Source organism: Sycon ciliatum, chromosome 11, assembly GCF_964019385.1.
Source record: "Sycon ciliatum chromosome 11, ocSycCili1.1, whole genome shotgun sequence".
NCBI lineage: Eukaryota > Metazoa > Porifera > Calcarea > Leucosolenida > Sycettidae > Sycon > Sycon ciliatum.
The window spans coordinates 5,882,750-5,901,703 of record NC_088653.1 but is presented as its reverse complement, the minus strand read 5'-3'; the positions used below and the strand labels follow the sequence as shown (position 1 = coordinate 5,901,703).

Here is an 18,954-nt window from a genome sequence, read left to right as displayed (position 1 = left end):
GAGACGGTGAGAGAAGGGTGAGGCAATTGGCACAGTGCTAGTGGCTGTGTACGTGAATGGGCCATGTCCCAGCACACACTCTGCTCCCCACATCTCCAACTAGCTCTATACACTCCGTGTTGAGAGATATTACATTGGCCTTGATCTTGTTAGTCATCTGTCGTTGCGTGCTCCATCTTCAGGAGCTGTGGCAGTAGTAGATCCACAGAGTTTGTATATCGTCTACAGCACCACCCGACGCACAACATCCTGCCTCAAAAATGCAGCGCCAGCCAGCACAGGGGCTCTGCGTCGCAGCCATGCTGGAAAAACAACAGTCCGCAGCTCATTGAAGCGGGCAAGTATGACGTCTTTACATACTACGCGTAGGTGCCGCATAGCTAGCAGCTGCAGAGGCACTCCACCCTCTCCCATGCATCAAACCGCTCACGACGTTTTGGTCCCCCGGAAGGCGGCGGAGGATTTGTTTTTTGGTCGTTTCCAGCGACACATATAGCTCTGATCGGCTAGCGGCCTGTACAAAATTTTCTTCTTCGCCATCCGGAAATAGCTGCTTCCTTTTTGGTTCAAACAGTGCATTTCAGTCTCCCTGTCGGAGCTTTCGTTTGTTTTGCTGTCGCTCTTGGAAAACACGCTCCGTGGAGATCGCACGCCACCAAGGAGTCCGTGTCATCCGGCATTGCCCACGCTGTCCAAACGGAGCGTGCTACGAGAGGAACCGCGCTGCGTGGTGTGCCCCGTTCATCGTCCAGCTGACGCCAGGAGCTGTCAGTTTTGCCGGGCAGAAAACTAGGAAAATACGCTGCAGCATATTGACCATTCAGCGTCACTCCAAGACGAGTATATTTCAGCGGCTATTGTATCCCAAGCGTTCCTGAGTGATGTTAGCGGGTTACTTGCGATTGAAGAGCTGCTAGGTGCGAAGGTGTGAACGAGTTGGATTATCAAATCTGCTACCAGACGTTGTCAATCAGCGCCATCCTCACTCTCGGTCATCTCTACGGACAGACAGTGCTAGGCCCAGGGTTCACTCCGCATTGGACTACTCGTCTGCGACCAGTCACACTTCACTACTTCAAGCCGCCATCCCGTCAGCGTAGTGTGTGACGGTGGCAGATCACTCTATATCGATCACGGCGAGTGTCAGACAAGTCACCATTCTGACACCAGGCGGAAAATCGTCCACGCATCCGTTCTTGTTTTCTCGATTCGTGCAGCAATATGGCCCGGGAAGCTGATGGGAATGCTAGGAGCACGGCGTGTTCCATTGTCGGAGCGCTGTTCTTCTGTGCCCTGATTGTGGCACAAACTTTCGGGTCAGTGGACGCGGCTAGGAATGGCAGTGGCCGACTGTCGCACCACCGAGCTTCCATGGTCCTGGGCGAGATCATTGAAACGGACGTGAGTCGCATGGAGGCGATGAGATATCCGTCGCGCAGCAACATGTCGGCTATCCCGGACGTGCTCCGTCGCAAGCTGCAGCAGCTCGTCACCAACGCGAGTCGGCCGCGACACGAGACGAACATTCGCCGCGGCGGCTTCAACGTGCTTCGCTCGCATCCCTACGCAGGTAAGTTTATTTGGCAGTGGGTTTGTACAGCGGCGCCTGCCCGTCACATTATCAGCATAATATAATTAATAATGTGTTTGTGCTGCGCATCACGTGACTTGAATAAATTATGCTAACTAGCTAGTGACCAGTGTAGTAGTATGGATGGATGGTTCTAGGGCCCGGTGTAATATGCCCGAAACTTTGCCGAAATGCTTTTGGGAAATTCTCTTAAACCTTGCCGAAAATGCTCGGAAAATGCTCACATTTTTGTAATCCTCAGCACACGCCGCCAAAACCAGGGAGTCAGAAAATACTCAATAAGAGACTTGCTCGAGTCTGCCATGGTAAACAATTCATAAACTACTCAACAAGTAGCTAACCCACGGAATGTGGAAGTGACGTTCTTGTTTGGGAAGTTTTTCTTCTCTCAATTTTGATACACAACGGCCAAGTGCTCCGTTTCCCCCAAAATGCTGCATCACGAGCCCAAAGTGCTGGGTTCGCGGATTGTACCGAAAATGCTCAAAAAAATGCCGGCATATCACTTGGCGGCCTAGATGGTTCCCGCACTGTCACAGTCAGTGTCAGGCGGAGTATCCTGATGATTATGCAAGCAGTGCTGGAACACTCCTTGTGGAATTGTAGAGGTGAGGAACGTGGTACCAGTGGAAATGGATAGTGACCAACAACAAGGTTTGTCAGCCCAAACGGTGATGAACAGTCACACCCTGATAAAACCTACCGCCATGGCGACCAGGGAAAGTGTCCTAAGGCCAACAGGGACAAGGAAAGTGTAGGCAGCATCCAAAGTACTTCTTATTACAACAATTACACACACCTACACAGCTGCATAATGCTGTTTATTACTTCCGAAGTATTTTATTTATATGTAAAAGAGAAAAGGACATATGGATACGAGTTTAGAGTAACTCTCCATCACTGTAACATGATACTATATACAGTTAGACCGCTTTGTCAAATATTGTACTGGTCTCGTCATCGTCCAGTAACAATCGACATTCTTTGTTCCGTTGGGACTGTAGCTTTTGCTCGTTTTCGTTGCGCTTGCCTTCCCCTCTTTGGTCTTTCCATAACCTTGAACCTTCCAAGTTGGAAGGCTGTCGGTTAGCGCTACGGAGATGTGTTAAAGTTAGGTGTCAGGACGTCGAATGTCTCAGTACTCTGTCAGTTTTGTGCCTAGTTATTGCACTTTCTGACTGTATATAGTATCATGTTACAGTGATGGAGAGTTACTCTAAACTCGTATCCATATGTCCTTTTCTCTTTTACATTTATTTATGGCTCAACATCCGAGTTTCATATTATTTTATTATTTTATTTTACTATAATTATTTTTTCGGCAACGCAGATGATGATGATGAATGTTGGATAAGGTGCACTGCTCGCACTAAACAAATATCCAGTCGACGCAGCACAGATAAAGTGTTGCAAATGCACTCCGCCTGAGCAACATTACTTCCTAGGTACTGCTCCACAATCACCTGCTAGTGGCAATATTTGGCCGGAAAAGGTCGTTTAGGCACTACAAAAATAACATCGATCAGTCATCTTTTAAAAGAGTTCTCTATTTGCACAAAAGAGAGTTTCAATAATTATTATTAAGGTGAAAATTCAAGGTTCACGAGAGACTCGGCTAGAGACCGAGATGTTCATGTCCGTAGGAACGCCACCACCCTGAAGAATCAAGGTGTAGATGCAGCTCCTCAAGCGGTGGGAGATGAGTAGATCAGCCCCACCAAAGCGGTCACAGATCGAAAAATCTTGTCCGCTGCATCCAACAATTATGGTGGACATCACAGAAATGTCTCTGCAGATGCAAAACAAAACCAATGAAGCCCAGGCATAGATCTAAGTTTGGTTGGTTGCATGTTGCGACATGGCGCAGCGTGTGACAAGCAGTGAGTGCCCTGCAAAACCCAGGATCCTGGGGAGTATAAAACTAGAAAGTAAATTAATTATCGTGTCCGTTGCCGAGTGTGAACTCACGACGGCCGCTACCACCCAGTAAACCCAGTGGCAGATACAGCGCCTGACGGTGGGATGATGGATAAGTCTCACAACCGTTGGCACAAGTGCAGAAAACCCCATTAGCCACATCCATGTACCCCTTGTGCCTGGCCACAAGTTTCTGGAGTAGGCGGTGGAAAACGTACCAAGTAGATGCAGTAGTCGATGGTCAGTTCTAACTGTGAGGCGGTAGCAAGGGGATGGTAGGAGATCCAGTGTCGATGAGCTTGACATAGTGAGGAAAGACCTCATCTCCTCTCCCCCATTGCCTTCGCCTCTATAACTGAGCTGAAGTCAGGTATTTCGATCACAACAAGATGTCCAGAGATATTGCAAAGTGGTCTGGAAGGAGTCCACTATCGCCAGATCTGCTACGAGCATACTGTAGCGAACACAGTTCAAAACACCGACGTGGAGTAACTTGCTCCGAACAAACCACAGTTGGTGCACTACCGCATGGTTGGCCTCCGAAGAACGTGCATGGGATCAACGCTGTAGCCTCCGCTCTTCCTATTCTTCGCATTTGGTGGAACTCAGACAAGCCCCCCGGGTGTAAGTACAGTGTAAGTTAGACAAGCCCCCCCCCCCTCCCCGGGTGGAAGTACAGTGTGCTTAGTCTGCCAGGTTCTTCTTATCCAAAACACTCTTCGGTATGGTTAAATTCACGCGTGCGCCGAGCAATATCCGTTCTAGGCAATAGTAGCCGATACGTTAATATACGAGAGTACAGTCAACTTTGCTAATAACGACTGCGGATATAACGACAGTTCGCGAATAACGACAGACATTCCATGCTCAGAGCAAAGTCCCATCTAACTGTAACACATATAATGAGACTTCGGGTAGGTATGAGGACACTTCGCGAATAAGGAAACTTTTCTGATGCCCGTCGAGTGTCGTTATACGCAAAGTTGACTATACGTGCTAAGGAAAGGTACAGCGTGTCAGAGTATGCACTCACCAGAAGTACCTGTATTTGGGAAAAGTTCCGGAAAACCATGAATTGTGATACAGAATGCCAAAACCGAACAGGACAAAACAATTACCAAATTCCAGTATTTAACTGGTTTGTTAGAAAGACACATTCCAGTAAACACGTACGTGCTATAGTAGTGTCAGAGTCTACGGTTGTTTAGTTGAGTTACGACACACACCGCTGTTGACATACTGTAGTGGGTGAAATCCCAGCCTGCCTTCTCGTGAGCCCGTAACCGTTCTGCATTGCCATGCTTATCGTAATTATACTTGTATCAGGTTTCTTCCTGCTCACACAGTTATGAGCCACCGCCCACACCCTTAGGAAATTTCTTCTCCCGTAAACAACACGCATCCTACTTGAGGTACCAGTGATCATGGTCTGCTTTACTTGCCAGATACGAACAATTAATACAAGAGCTGTCGCAGATCTCAGGAAATGCAATGAATTGAATGTAATTGAAAAGTTCAAGCGATTGCAGGCATAAGCTTGAATGTACCTTTCTGGCGTGGTTTTAGTTGAAGTTCCGATAACTTATGAAAGTGATCCGCAAGCCACAATTCTAATGCGTAATGATTGTATGGAGGCCGTGCTCAGCTTTAGCAAGCGGAGGATACACTCAGGTGAGCAGCAGAAAGCTGCCGCCTGATATCTTGATGCGTTGCTCGTCCAGAACACGCTGCTCTCAGAGTTGATGCTCTACTCTGAAAAAGCACCTTGCATAGTTCACAGACATAATGTGAGCAAATGAGATTTGCCGTTAACATCACAGTAGAATATCTTAATGGGAGAACGTGAGGGCCGATGCGGTGGGTACACACATGTATGCTTGTTCACCGCCTAATGTGGTTATGTATATTGGTCTACTCATAGGCGACGTTCAATAGGCTCTGGTGTAGCGGGACTGAACGTAAACTGCTTCTGCGTGGCCCGGTTTGAACTGAACCGTGTTTAATCATGTGGGGTGTTATTGCCAGCAACCCATGCAATAACACCCTTAGACCAGCAACCCATGCAATAACACCCTTAGACCAGCTACCAATGTAAAATGGAAATAAAATTCACCGCCAGCGTAAGGCACAGCCAAACCGAGCTCTCCACATCCTAGAGGTATGCCACCAACCTCAAACATCCATCGTTTACCCGTCTAGCATAGTAGACACTACGCGACATATCACTGACACAAAAACACTCTGCTTTTCTTCTCCACTCGCTTATCACGGATGTGCTGCACCCTCTGTGAAGCTAAGATCTCCAGGAGAGACAAAACAACCTAGCCCTTGACATGATAGATTTGGATTAGTCTGTCTGTCTGTGTCTTGGCAAATGCTTGATATGTCTGTCTGTCTGTCTATCTGTCTGTCTGTCTGTCTGTCTGTCCATCCGTTTGCCTCTGTGTGTGTTTGTCCATACGTCTTTCTGCCTTCCTCCAAGCATTGTTTTCTGGTTAAATCTTGTATTGGTAACTGTACTTAGCATTTTTAGAGCACCTGAAAGAGCGACATCAGTTTAAGAATCGTGATCAACAGGATTAGCTGTACTCGGTTTTAGTGTATTTCGTATTCTTTAGAGGGAGTGTACTCAATGGGACCTCTGTATGATGGAAAGACCACAATCATGTTTAAAAAAAGCAAGAAATGGAGTGCTCTAAAACACTAATAAGTATTTTTAAATTGTATGTATTGTGTACAGAAATGTATACTGATAACAAGGCTTTCCTTCACTTCTCCCACAGTCTAGTCCCTGTCTCATACCCCTGTTCCGAATTCAAATTGCTCCAGTCACACTGCACGTGCATTGTCACCATGACGACAAGCTATGCAATGTCGGGACAGTGTCTCGGCCTGTGCTCAGAGCAGACAACAAGCTTGTGACTGTGACGGATATGTCCTGTGACTGTATAGTTCTACCATTGGTGAGGCAATGCACCTTAGCCTGCTACAGTACTGCCGGGACACAATAGGCACACAAAGGAACGTAGGGCTTTTTGTTGTAACTCAGAACTTAGAAGTTGCGACTTCGGCGGTATTAGTGATGAAGTTAGTTATTCCAATGAGGAACAAGTGTCAAGTTTGGCAGGAAGTGTGTGTTCCACGTTGGAACAACCGACTTCCCCAGAGGTTCATGGCAACAAAAACGCCCTAAAAAAAAAACGCCTTTGTACAGCTGTTGTGTAATTCTACCGTTATGTCATACATGCACCCAGCCATTACGTCATGCATGCACCCAGCCATTACGTCATACATGCACTCAGCCATTACGTCATACATGCACTCAGCCATTACGTCATACATGCACCCAGCCATTACGTCATACATGCACCCACCCCAGCTACAGTGCTGTCACTGCGGAATAACATCTTTAGGTAAACAGCAGGCGAAGGCAAGGACTACATGAGGTAGAATGTTACGATCAGTGAAATAGGTCAGAATAATATACCTTGACTAGTTTGAGGGAAATACACAAACGGGAAAAGTCTGAAGAAAAAATTGACCGTCACCACCAAGACTCGAACCAGGGACCCTCGCTTGTAGCTAGCAATGCTCTAACCACTGAGCTACGGTGTAGTCGTCATCCCAGCAGAGATCGTTCAACATTCTCTTCAGACTTCGTAACTCACACTTCCTGTGAATCCACATAGGCGGGTGGGACGCAGCCCTCACTGTAAATAATATACCCTGGATACAGAATAACAAGGTCCATCAAGGTTTGTTTTCTGCTACTTAAAGTGCAATCATCAGGCTACATATAAAAAGTAAAAAAGGAGAGTAAATTATCGTGTTCGTTTCCGAAGGGAACTCATGGCGGCCGCTAACACCCGGTCAACCCTACATACCCTGGATATAACGTCATTTTCATTCTGCTTATTTTGCCCGTAAAAGAGGCTGTAGAGACTTAGTATCCGAAATACTTCTGATCTGAACATACACTGTTCTTCAATATCGGACAACGCACCCCCCCCCCCCCCCCGTGCCCCGCACAATGTCCATACTATGCCAGCGTATATCTTCGCAGAGTATGCATCTACTAGGTGAGATCAACTAGAGGGTCCTTCCATAAGCCCATCTGATCGTCTGTGCTACAGTAATATGATATGTCTGTGTATCTGTGTATCTGATGGCGACACTACAGGCATGTTGAAAGACGTGACTACGGAGACACCCTCGATTTAGGCTAAGGCCTGTGGAGAATCCATAAATACAAATACAAATAAGAGGCACTAGATGTTGCTGTTGTTGTTGAATTTTTTTAAAGTCGCAACACAAACAGGCGATTGCGCCTCCTTTTAGACATGTGAGCGACATGTGAGCGACATGTGAGCGACATGACAAAATAAAAAATAATAGTAATGGGGAGGGAGGAGGAAAAGGCAAAAGTGAAAGAAGTCACCGAAGGTAACTGAGTACGTTACAGATAGAGCTGCGGGAAAAAGAACCCAGTTGAAAAACCGAATGTACCTGACCAATGAGATGTTTAGAAGTGCATTTCCTAACATCCTTGCAGAACGTTATGCACCAATAGGATATGATCTGATCAGATAAAATCTGACACAAAATTAGAGTGGATTGGCCATTGGTGAACAGACAAAAAAAGATGTATGTCGTGCTGGGTGTCATTGGACTAAGGCTAGACCGGCTAATATTAGCACAACCAAGAAAAAAATTAAGAAAAAAAATTAGAATTGCGATCAACAGAATTATTACAAAAAGATTAGGAATCGACGAGGAGACAATTAAACAAATTCCAATAAAATAAGCTGCGAATACATTCTAAGTACACGATCCCATGTAATCATGCATATCTGCCAATTAATTGGACCACGAATTGAGTGAAATAAAATGAAATAAATAAATAAATCACCACATCACATCATTATCATCAGAGAACATGTTGTTGGTTCTACATGTATTTAAAAAGGTTTTCCTGTGACAATCTTTTAATACCAAGAGTACCATGCTCACCTATGCGGCTTCTTTCCCTGGAGTGATGTACACGGTGTGTGTCAGTGTGCGACCACCACTAAGAGTTAGACTGACAGATAGTTCTCTGTCGTACATGTACTTACATACCACAGTTGAGCGCATCACTAAACCAATACGCAGCGTGACAGAGCTCAATCAGTATCGAATATCACCATTTTTCACTTGCAGCACCTCTGCCATGCATGTCGGCATTCCTATGCTTCTGACAGGAAGCATCGCTCTTGTCATTTATACCTGCCACCCTTTGCAAACCAGATTGGGACAATGACATAAATAATTATGTACCAAGCTATGAAAATATACACGAAATGTAGCTGTGACGCATGCGACAGATGCACTTTTGGGTCCCTATTACCACCCTCCATACTGAGACGGTCCCGGCCAAATCGGGATGGTTGCCAGGTATGGTCTTGGTCCTCGCGGAAATAATATCAGTTAGTTCAGGAACCGCGCCTCGTTGTGACTGGCTCCATGTGTAAACCTTCTCTAGGATGTTGTGAAACGTCGTGCTTAGCGACACGTCAGCGTATCCCATTGTTCAGCGGCCAGCGTGTTTCTTTCCAATCAAGCTGAAACCGAATCCAGAAGGATGCCTCGCGTGCCAGGAGAGAACCCTTCTGCTTGGAATGTTGAAAGCCGTTTTCTTCTGTGCTTTCTTCCCCTCATGCTTATGCTTTCCTCCCAAATTTGGTGCGCCTTGCCATTTGAAGATGCCGAGACCTCTGGTCGGTGGAGCATGGCAGCCCCCACCAGCACCATCTCACTCACCCCATGCTAGCCCAATGTGCCTATCGGTGCGTCTCTTAAAAAAAATGAATTCGGATAAAAAGAAGCAGATCGAAGCAGCAAACTTCTTCGAAGGCTCCATTCACTTGCGCATTTCCGCTTTCTTGTGATCTTGAAAACTGCCCTCTTGCCCACGGTTAGTAAAGGGCTTATTTATGTCTGCGAAGTAAAGTTGAGTTTTCAAGAGGTCTATACGCGTGAAATAATAATTATTTAAGTCATCTCCGTCTTGGACAGTTTTCAAGCGGCCACTCATCGAGGCGAATCTGATCTGTCGCCAGCGGATCCCGAGCATGATGTTCCCTCGTAATCCCATCATCTTCCGATCAGGGGCTGTGGCCACTGGTGGCTGTATCGATGTAGACGTGCAAACAAGAGTAGCGGAGTACCAGAATGGCATTCCTCGCGAGTCCGTCAGTGACGCGTGCGCTCAACAAATAATCAATATTATCGAGACTCAAGAGGTGGTTTTGTTTCTACTAGTAGTACACGTATTTAGCGTGATTTCTCATCTATTGATCCACGCACGCTTACTGCTGAATGAACCCGATATTGCGATAAGGCAGGAGATGAAGCACGTTTGGGTAACCGCGAAACTGGCAATTGGATGTTGCGATGCCGGATGCCCAATGACGTAATATTCGTGCAATAGCGGGCATCATTATCCATAACTTCCTTTCGCTGGGACCAACAACAACGTTTCGTGTTGTTCGCTTCACACTTGGAATGATTTGCAGCGACAAGCAGGTGTAGTTTAATTGTTGTGGTCTATTTTCGCTTGACATTTGTTCCGTCTGACATGAATGCATATGGTGGGCAGTCAGCAGTAGTTTCTCGTTGCGGTTACATCTGCTACTTGGTTGCATAGGGTGTCCGCGCTCCGTGCGGTCCGAGTCCATACTCCAAAGTACGTTTGTCCGTGTACTGGTATTAATATTATGCAATCAAGACTCAGATACTGTAGTGGCACTCAGTGCTAGGACAGTGTATCTGGCTCGCAAATTCGCCTACTTTCAAACCATGCTGGGACACTTGGAACGTGGTTACTAAACGCACTTTCCGCAGACGATCTCTGGCTGCAGACGGCGCGCACACATACTACTTACCAGTACAATCATGTAGTCTGCCACAAATGCGGGAGCAGTGCAGCACAAGGCATATGTGGGCGTATGTCACACCCTGATTGAACTTACAACTACATTTTTTAATTTTTTTTTAATTGAGTACCCAAACAATTACAACTACATTGTATATCTGCCCGGCGTTAATGTAGTGGTCTTCATGTTGCTTCAGCGGATCCTGGAAGATGAACCATCAAGAGTGCATGAGAAGCTAGTGTGAATTGCAGTGTAAGCCAATAATGCAGTTACGATACCACAATGATCATCCGGATCAGGCTTGAGAGATAAACTTACCACGCGCTGAAACAGTTGCCGCCGAAGCGAGCCAGCTAAGCCACCGCCATTCTCCACTCCTCCAGTGTTCGAACGTTTGGTTGAGTGTGAACCCTTAGGCCTGCACAAGTGCCTTGTAACCTTCACGTGTAAGCCTATGATATTATTGCGCAGGATATTGTGCATTGCACTCAACAAGACATTGCCGTTGGAGCAGTCGTGGAGTAGTCATGACGTCATTCGCCAACGAAAGAGCTAACTGTTAGGAAAGAGTTTCTGGGCAGTCTCTGGACTATCTTAAAAAAGACTTTGGAGAGGATGGTTCATGTTCGACATGGAAATGAAGTGAATGTGTTTGTATTTCGGCAGTACAGCAACTGGTCGACTGGGTGTTGGTTGCTCTCAACACTGGAGCTCGTACGGATTTCCCGCCAACGTGTTTCAACACGGAGACTCCATCGATTTAGGCCAAGGCCTGTCGAGAATCCATAAATACAAATACAAAACACTTGACTGGCCCTCACCTGCTATCCAAAGAACAGCAGAAACTTAGTCTAACCTCTGCAACGTGAAGTGCTTGCTCTGTTATTCCCCAGTTATTGTCCTCCGCTGTAGCCATGGACACCAGCCGTACCCTCAGTGCAACTCGAACATCAGCCATCACGCGTTTTCGATGCCAGGTTGCAACGCTAACGCCGAGACCTCTGGTCGGTCGAGTTGCTCCCTGTATATGGGCACGTCGTCCCTACATCCCCGGTGTATTGTGTTGTGCTTGTCTCCACATGTCTAAAAAGAAAGGAAAAAAAGACTGACACCTGTTTGCATTAGTAGTAACCAAACTCGATTAGCAAAGCTGATTGGCTCATGGATGCAGCTAATGGGGTCGTTCTCGGCACTTGTGCCAGTGGTTGTGAGACGTATCCACTCACCCCCACCGTTAGGCGCTGCATCTGCCGCTAGGGTTTACCGGGTGTTAGCGGCCGTCGTGAGTTCCCTTCGGGAACGGACACGATAATTTACTTTATTTATTTATTTTTTATTGGCTCATTTCCGTGAATGATGTGACCCAGGCAACGTGGCATTGGTTAATTTAATTACCTACGCAGAACAGCAGAGACCAATAGTCTTCCTGTTACTCTGAGTTTCGCGGAAAGCCACACACGTGCGTGTTTTTCAACACCACATTCAAAGCTACAGAAAGTCTCTGTTGTTTGGCCTTTGCGTAGGAATTTCAGTGGCTATGTACTCGTGGTACCTGCGTTCGGAAACCATTTACTTTAGTAGCTCGGCCGAAGTTGGGCTCAAATTTTCCGTAATGCGGATTTAGGGCCTGGAACTCCACACATTGGGCCGTGTTTAGCCTGGCCAAAGTCTATGAATCAGGATTGAAATTTCGACTTCAGCATGGAAAACTGCAAAATCTACATTGTGGAGAAACTCAGTTGAAGCCCATTCCTGGAGCACCTGTTCACAGCAATTGGATGGAGTGTTCTCCTTGAAACCTCGCACAGTGATTGTACTGTTACACGCAATAGATGAACATCAATGCAATGTGGGATATACAGTACATTGTAAATTTCTATGGTTTGCTGACGTCATAATTACGGAAACGAAAATTTTCGCTTTCCTCAGGGAGCCCCACAACTCCACAGACCACCTACTGATCAAGTTGAGAACCATGCATGGTGCATGACTGTGCCCCAGTTGGCGAATCATCCAGCAACGCCTGACACCATTGTTGTGAGCGTGGCAATCATAGCATTGTGCTGTAGAGTGACTGGACACAGCCGTGTGCTCACGATGAAGTTGATACTGATGATGGGTGAAATGTTGCCGTGCTGCCTGTGCATTGAGCGTGGTCACTCCGAACCCAAGTAGATCATGCTGTGGCGACACGAACGTTAGTGGCTGCCTTCAGCACGTCACCTCAAGCCTTCCCCAGCCACCATTGTCCTTTACACTCTCTTCGCGCTCAGCATGGTGGCCATTGTAACGCCAAGACCATGTTCCAAAAGAATGCTGCCAGCAATTCACCCCATTGGAGAACCTCTCTCTCTGCACGTCTCTCCACTAACAGCCGTAGCTATTCGCGGAAAGAAACCTGACATTGTGACATGACGGCCATTAGTGCCTGTCATCACCCAATATCATCAGCAGCAGCAACAGCAAAAACGCCATGCAGAGGTGCAAGGCTTGCCATGATTCCCCCACTCACAGCAATGATGCCAGACGTTGCTGGATAATTCCCCAAGGAGCATAATCATGTCCCATGGTCTTCAACTCAATCAGCAGGTGGTCTGGTCTGCCTTTCCACAGCAGCATGTACCTAGGAATTGGCCACCATCCAAAGACAGATACAGTGAAACCTGTCTAAGACGACCGCTCAAGGGACCTTTAGCCATCACTGCTCTTTAGCCAACCTCCAATGACTGGCACAGTATACCCACAGCCTTGATCCTAAAAGAAGTATAATAATTATTATTACATTCGAAATAACGTGGAAAAGTACGTTCTATCCGGAGTATGTTCTACTGAAGTTTCACTCAATATGTAGGCTTGATTGTTTTTGCCTGGCTTGTAGCTGAGTATGAACGCAGTGAAAACGAATTACACGTTCACTGCAGGCAACTGAAATCCGACCCCTGAGCGATGAGGTCACATTCTTGCAGTCCCTGTTTCGTAGTTTCGCTATCCTGTCTTAACGCGCATGTTGGGTCTTTGCGATGTGAGCATGTGATATCATGATGTGATGTCAGGGGTCGGATTTCAGTTGCCAGCACTGTGGATCAGAAAAAGTAAGTAGGGGTACACGAGTGCCAGGTGCGGCTATAATCACGTGCATGTACCAGTAGATCTACTACTAGTGATTGAAGCTGTAGACATGTTTGTGGTGCGCTGTTACAACTACGTCCAGCACTTATCTCTATTTGGCATGTGATGTTCCCGTAAATGTCTCGATGACAAAAATCTTGAAATAATTCCACTTTTCCGATGACAGGAATAGTTATCACTGGAGGACACGTTTACGTCGCTGATGCCCAGTCGTGTAGGGGTCCTGTGTTCGGTGAGGTACACCCCAGGTTCCAGCATTCCCAAAAACAAGTTGTTGTCGTTGAATAAAGATCGACGGAGCTGATAAAGCGGGCTTGCATTCATGTCTGCGACAATCTGCCAGATCATGATAGCTATACGTACATGTGTGCTGCGACTGAGTGTTTACTAGCCATGAAATGGGCAATAAGCCGAGTCATGTTTGTACTCGTACTCTCGCATAGGGATACTACAGTGCAGTGTGCTATTAAGCGGTCGTGTTACTCTACTCACTCATGCATACTAGTACGTTGTGCCTCCGCAGGAATTTGTACTCTTGGTGGCATTGTTTGTTTTTGATGATAGAGAAAACATGACTAGCTCCCAGTCTAGTATTTGCATAAGTATCAGCTACTACCTCACACACCAGTCAGCTAAGGCACCGTGCATGTACGTGCACATCCCAACTCGAGATCCTCTCTGTCGTTGTGCACCTTGCGGCATGTCATGCGTGTTTAACGGGTGTGTTCGGTTGGAGGCAAGCTGAACCTGGATGTCTTGTCCGGTGGTAGAGAGACGGGGGGGGGGGAGTGTGAGAAAGCGAGAGGGAGAGAGAGAGAGAGAGAGAGAGAGAGAGAGAGAGAGAGAGAGAGAGAGAGAGAGAGAGAGAGAGAGAGAGAGAGAGAGAGAGAGAGAGAGAGAGAGAGAGAGAGAGAGAGAGAGAGAGAGAGAGAGAGAGAGAGAGAGAGAGAGAGAGAGAGAGAGAGAGAGAGAGAGAGAGAGATAGAGAGAGTGAGAGAGAGAGAGAGAGAAAGAGTTGTAGGTTGTCAGCCATTAACGCTTGTGGTAAACCTGCATGACAAATCTACTGCCCGTCCCTGTTGTTGGCTTTCAGGATCATGCCCTTCTACGAGAAGTAACAGTAGCGAAGCGTATTGTATTACAGCTCGGAAGAAGGGACTAATCATGGGGACTTTCCCATTCCCGGAGGCGCTACTCCAAGAGAGCTGACCCGTGGCGGCACTGTAGCCGACCTTTTGATCACGGTACAGTCAAACACGTGCCGATATTGCAAATATTATTTGCACGGCCGAGGGCACCACTGTGTCAGTCTGTGTGTGAGGATGTCAGTCTCAGTCAGCAATCATGAACACAACAGATTGCTTTTGCCTCTGATCAAGCAGCTCCCAACCAGTGCTTATTACAGCGTGTCAGCCATGGCAGCTCACGTACACGTCCACTGAAAAAGATAGGCGCAAAAAAGGCATAGAAAGGTTGTTGACTTGAAGCAAGGTGCTTGCCATGGAAAAAAACTGCTTGAAGTGCCTCTACTAACGACCGCTGCAGTGATTGCTAGTATAATGTCAAAAAATCTAGTGTCGTGACCGTCGCATGCAGCCTCCCGTACTTTGTAGACTACCACCTGAGATTAAATTCTAGAATGCTTCGGTATGGGATCCACATGTACATGTACCTGGGGCCTCGTCAAAATAATGCTGGACGTAGCGCCTACACACCCATTGTTGTCTTTTTTGTTTCGTCTTCGTTTTCTCTCCCCTTCTTCCGTAGGTACATGTATGTGCAATGTGATTAAAAAAAAACAAAAAAAAACACATTTGCTGGACACATTTACCTATAAGCCGCCTTCAGTGATCTCGGAGCCAACGCCGGGCTTCAGCAGCTCTGCGGATGAGAAAGGTGCCACGTGGAACGAAGGCATAAGCGTGATGCATTGTGCACTACTAGCAGTTTGAGGAGTTGAAAAGGACAAAAATGTACCTTCATCAAGATTTTTTTGATTTTCTGTTTCGTACCTCGGCTTCCTTCAAGTTCTTGTTTGGCCTGCTGTCGATATCATCTGCTAGTCTTGCATGAATCGACGCGCGACCGGCAGCAGTACATTCCGCATGTAGGTGTGCGGCAGTACTTGAACGCTTCGTAGAGGTTTTGGAAACCTGTCTACGGATGGTGGGTAAACAAAGGCGCTCCGCGAGCTCTCCAAAAAAACAATAGTTAATAACATTATCTGGGTGGATGGCACCAGCACGGGCCAAGAGTTGCATAAATCCTCATTGTTTCGCTCTAGCAATGCTTCTTGTAGGACTGTCCTAGACAAGGAGATGATTGGTGTCCATACATAATTATATAAATGTACATGTGGCCATGCAATCTTGAGTGTTGATGAACATCATCCAGTGTACGGACCTACATGTACATGTAGCTGATTGGCTGTTGCTGATGACACGTGATCAAAGGCTGAGCGTCGCTCCGTGGATCCGTGTTCTTCCCGTAAAATGAATGACAACTGCAACACTTGTTGTTGTAGATGTGTGGAACTGCGCGAAACACCTTGAACGGTTGACATGGTGAAAGGACCTTTCGACAAATGGATGCACGCTACATGTACATGTTTGTGGCAACAAGAGACCCCAAATTCCGACTACAGTGTGGTCTTTTGAAAGCGCCTTTCGATAAATGAATGCTAGAATGCAAGCAACCATAACATTCCGAATTCAATGCAGTCTCTGGAGAATATTTGGCATTCTTTTTTCAAGCCCAGGGCAGTCGCAGATGTGGAGAACCATCTGTTCGTTTGAAGCCAGAACAGCAGACTGGGTGGTCAGCGGCGCAGTACAATGACATTGTCGAGTCTAACCTGCGGTTTGACGTCCACTAGTCTCGCATCAGTGGTGATGGTATCGCCTTTCGTTGCTGCTCCACTGGATCACGACAGACGGAATGTTTGCGTGCGAGGGCGTTTCGTGTCCGTTCTAACACCTTGTTGTGTATGTCTGGCATGGTCTAGTCATGCACATGTACGTAGTCATTCTACAGTAAACCTGTCAAGGCGACCACCTGTCTTAGAAGACCACCGTGACCCGGACCAAGGGATGCTATTTCCAGTCAAATGACCCTGTATAAGGAGACCACCTGGTAACAGAGACCACGTTTTGAAGATCCCATGAGCGGTCGTCTTAGACAGGTTCCACTGTACATGTATGAAACCTGTTATCCACGATCCCAATGGCGAGCAGGATCCAGACCAGGTCTGCTGCTCTACATGTATGTCATAACCCTTGTGAACATGACCACTGCTGCAGCCAGAAAGCACTTTGGGAACGTGTTCTGGATTCCAAGCCACTTTACAACCAGCGATGTTTTGAAATGTGCGTGTCCGTGGCCGTCAAGGTACGATGAAGAATTTCCCACCATGGCTATCGATGTGCACGACTCTACAGTTATGCACGACTGTACATTATTACCTTGAATACAGTCAACTTCGCTTATAACGACACTCGCGGCGGGGCATCAGAAAAGTGTCCTTATTCACGAAGTGTCGTTATACCCGAAGTCTCATTCTATGTGTTACAGTTAGATGGGACTTTGCTCTGGACATGAACAATTGAAAATTCTGTCGTTATTCGCGAATTGTCGTTATATCCGCAGTCGTTATTAGCGAATTGTCGTTATATCCGCAGTCGTTATTAGCGAAGTTGACTCTACATGTACATCCAGAACGTAGAAGACTCCCGCTGTTAAAACAGCGCTCAGCACCCGGACCGACACTGCACAAACCATGCCCAATGCCCCGGACCGGGACACGGGGATAGAGCTTCCCAAAACAGAAGTAAAAAATAGATTACAATATTCTCGTTGATCAGTTGTAGTTTGTTTTCTATGTCCACTGTGTGTGTATTTTCGGATCGAATTGGGTCGGTCCGATCTTCGATTGCATGTGACACAGGTAATTAACACGTCACGAGAGGAATGGCCAGCCATTCTCTAGTCGCCAACCTGTATTACTAGTAGGAATTCTTTGTGTCTTCTTGAATACGGCACGTACTTTGGAGACAAACACAACACAACACCGATTTGCGATACTCCATTATATAACTTTACGGCTATATTTAATATCACCAGCGACGGGTTACAAAAGTGACGTTATCAGGCGGGTGACACGATGGCTCTGTGCTGTGTTTACATTAAGGGCCTCGTTGTAATAGCAACTTTGGCCTGGCACCAAATCCTGAAATAGTACCGAGCTTGGCGACTCGTTTCCGCTTCGGTAGTGCTTGCGTTGACCAACGCATATGGCCGATTGGTTTGCAGGCTTGCCTGCGAATCATGAGGTCCCGAGTTCGAGACCCGCGCTGGTAGCAGGGAGCGTGTAAAGACTTTTTACGTGAGTAAAGACTTTTTATGTGTGGTGAACTGCGCCGACACCCACGGTCAACTGGGTACTCACAGCTCGGAGTGAGGGTAACAAGGATGCAGTTTACAGGGTTATGGGCCGTTACACGCCCGATTGGTTGAGAGACTCACCTACTCTCCCCTGACTCACTTGTGAGGTCTGCATTCGCCACTAAGGTGTGCAAGGCATAGGCATAGTGGTGGCCTGCGGAAGCGAAGGCTAGTTTGTGTGTTTCTGAACATTCAAGCGATGCCAACGCGAATCCCGCGAATTATTATTATTATTAGTGCTTGCGTGGGCGCATTCTAAACCGTCCCCACGTCTTTTCCAGTTAGCTGTATTCAATGGCTTCCATCTCCAGGAAGCCCCACGCCTACGTCAGAGCTGGAATTAGACGCTAATCAGCCATATCGCCCAGTCTCAGGGCTGGAGAGGATTATCAGCCACAAGTGCTGCGCTGTCACTCTGGCCGTCCGCTCAGGGAAGGCACATCGCAGCCATATTGGGGACCAAAGTGTGCGACCATCTCAGCGTTTATCTCCTGTAACTTGAAAGGAGATGGTGTTCCACATAGCAAGCACTTGATCCTTTTCAGTAAGGTGTGCTTACCCTTTGTGTTCGACACGCCGTCAGTCTGGCTGGGTTTCGCGCGCACCAAAGCGTGTGTTTATGTATTTTTTTATTTTACTCACAAGAGAGATTGGAAGCTGTGTCGCAACTCTGAGTTTTTGTTTTACTTCACATGCATTCTTAACCTTGCTTGTAGTAACATACAGTTACTGAACAAGATAGGCCACATGGTGTCACTGTGAATGACTAGTAATATGTCCTGGCTGTGCAGTAGAGGTAGATGCATAACGCGGGAGATTGAGGGAGAGGTGGAGAAAGAGAGATAGAGAAACGGAGACAAAGATAGATAGATAGATACCCCTGTGGTGTTGAGCACTGTTGAAACCTGGGTATACCCACTTATGTAGATAGATAGTTAGATAGATAGAGAGCGAGAGCGAGAG

At 46.9% G+C, this 18,954-nt stretch overlaps 1 protein-coding gene across 1 annotated transcript in view; it reads left to right on the top strand.

The window, feature by feature from the left end:
- Positions 1-18,954, top strand: part of LOC135827707 (bone morphogenetic protein 2-like) — a 33,784-nt gene continuing 14,830 nt past the window's right edge. The window contains exon 1 of the mRNA XM_065340161.1: positions 1-1,570. Within this exon, the coding sequence (XP_065196233.1) occupies positions 1,222-1,570 (349 nt within the window). The 5' untranslated portion in view covers positions 1-1,221. The remainder of the gene's footprint in view (positions 1,571-18,954) is intronic.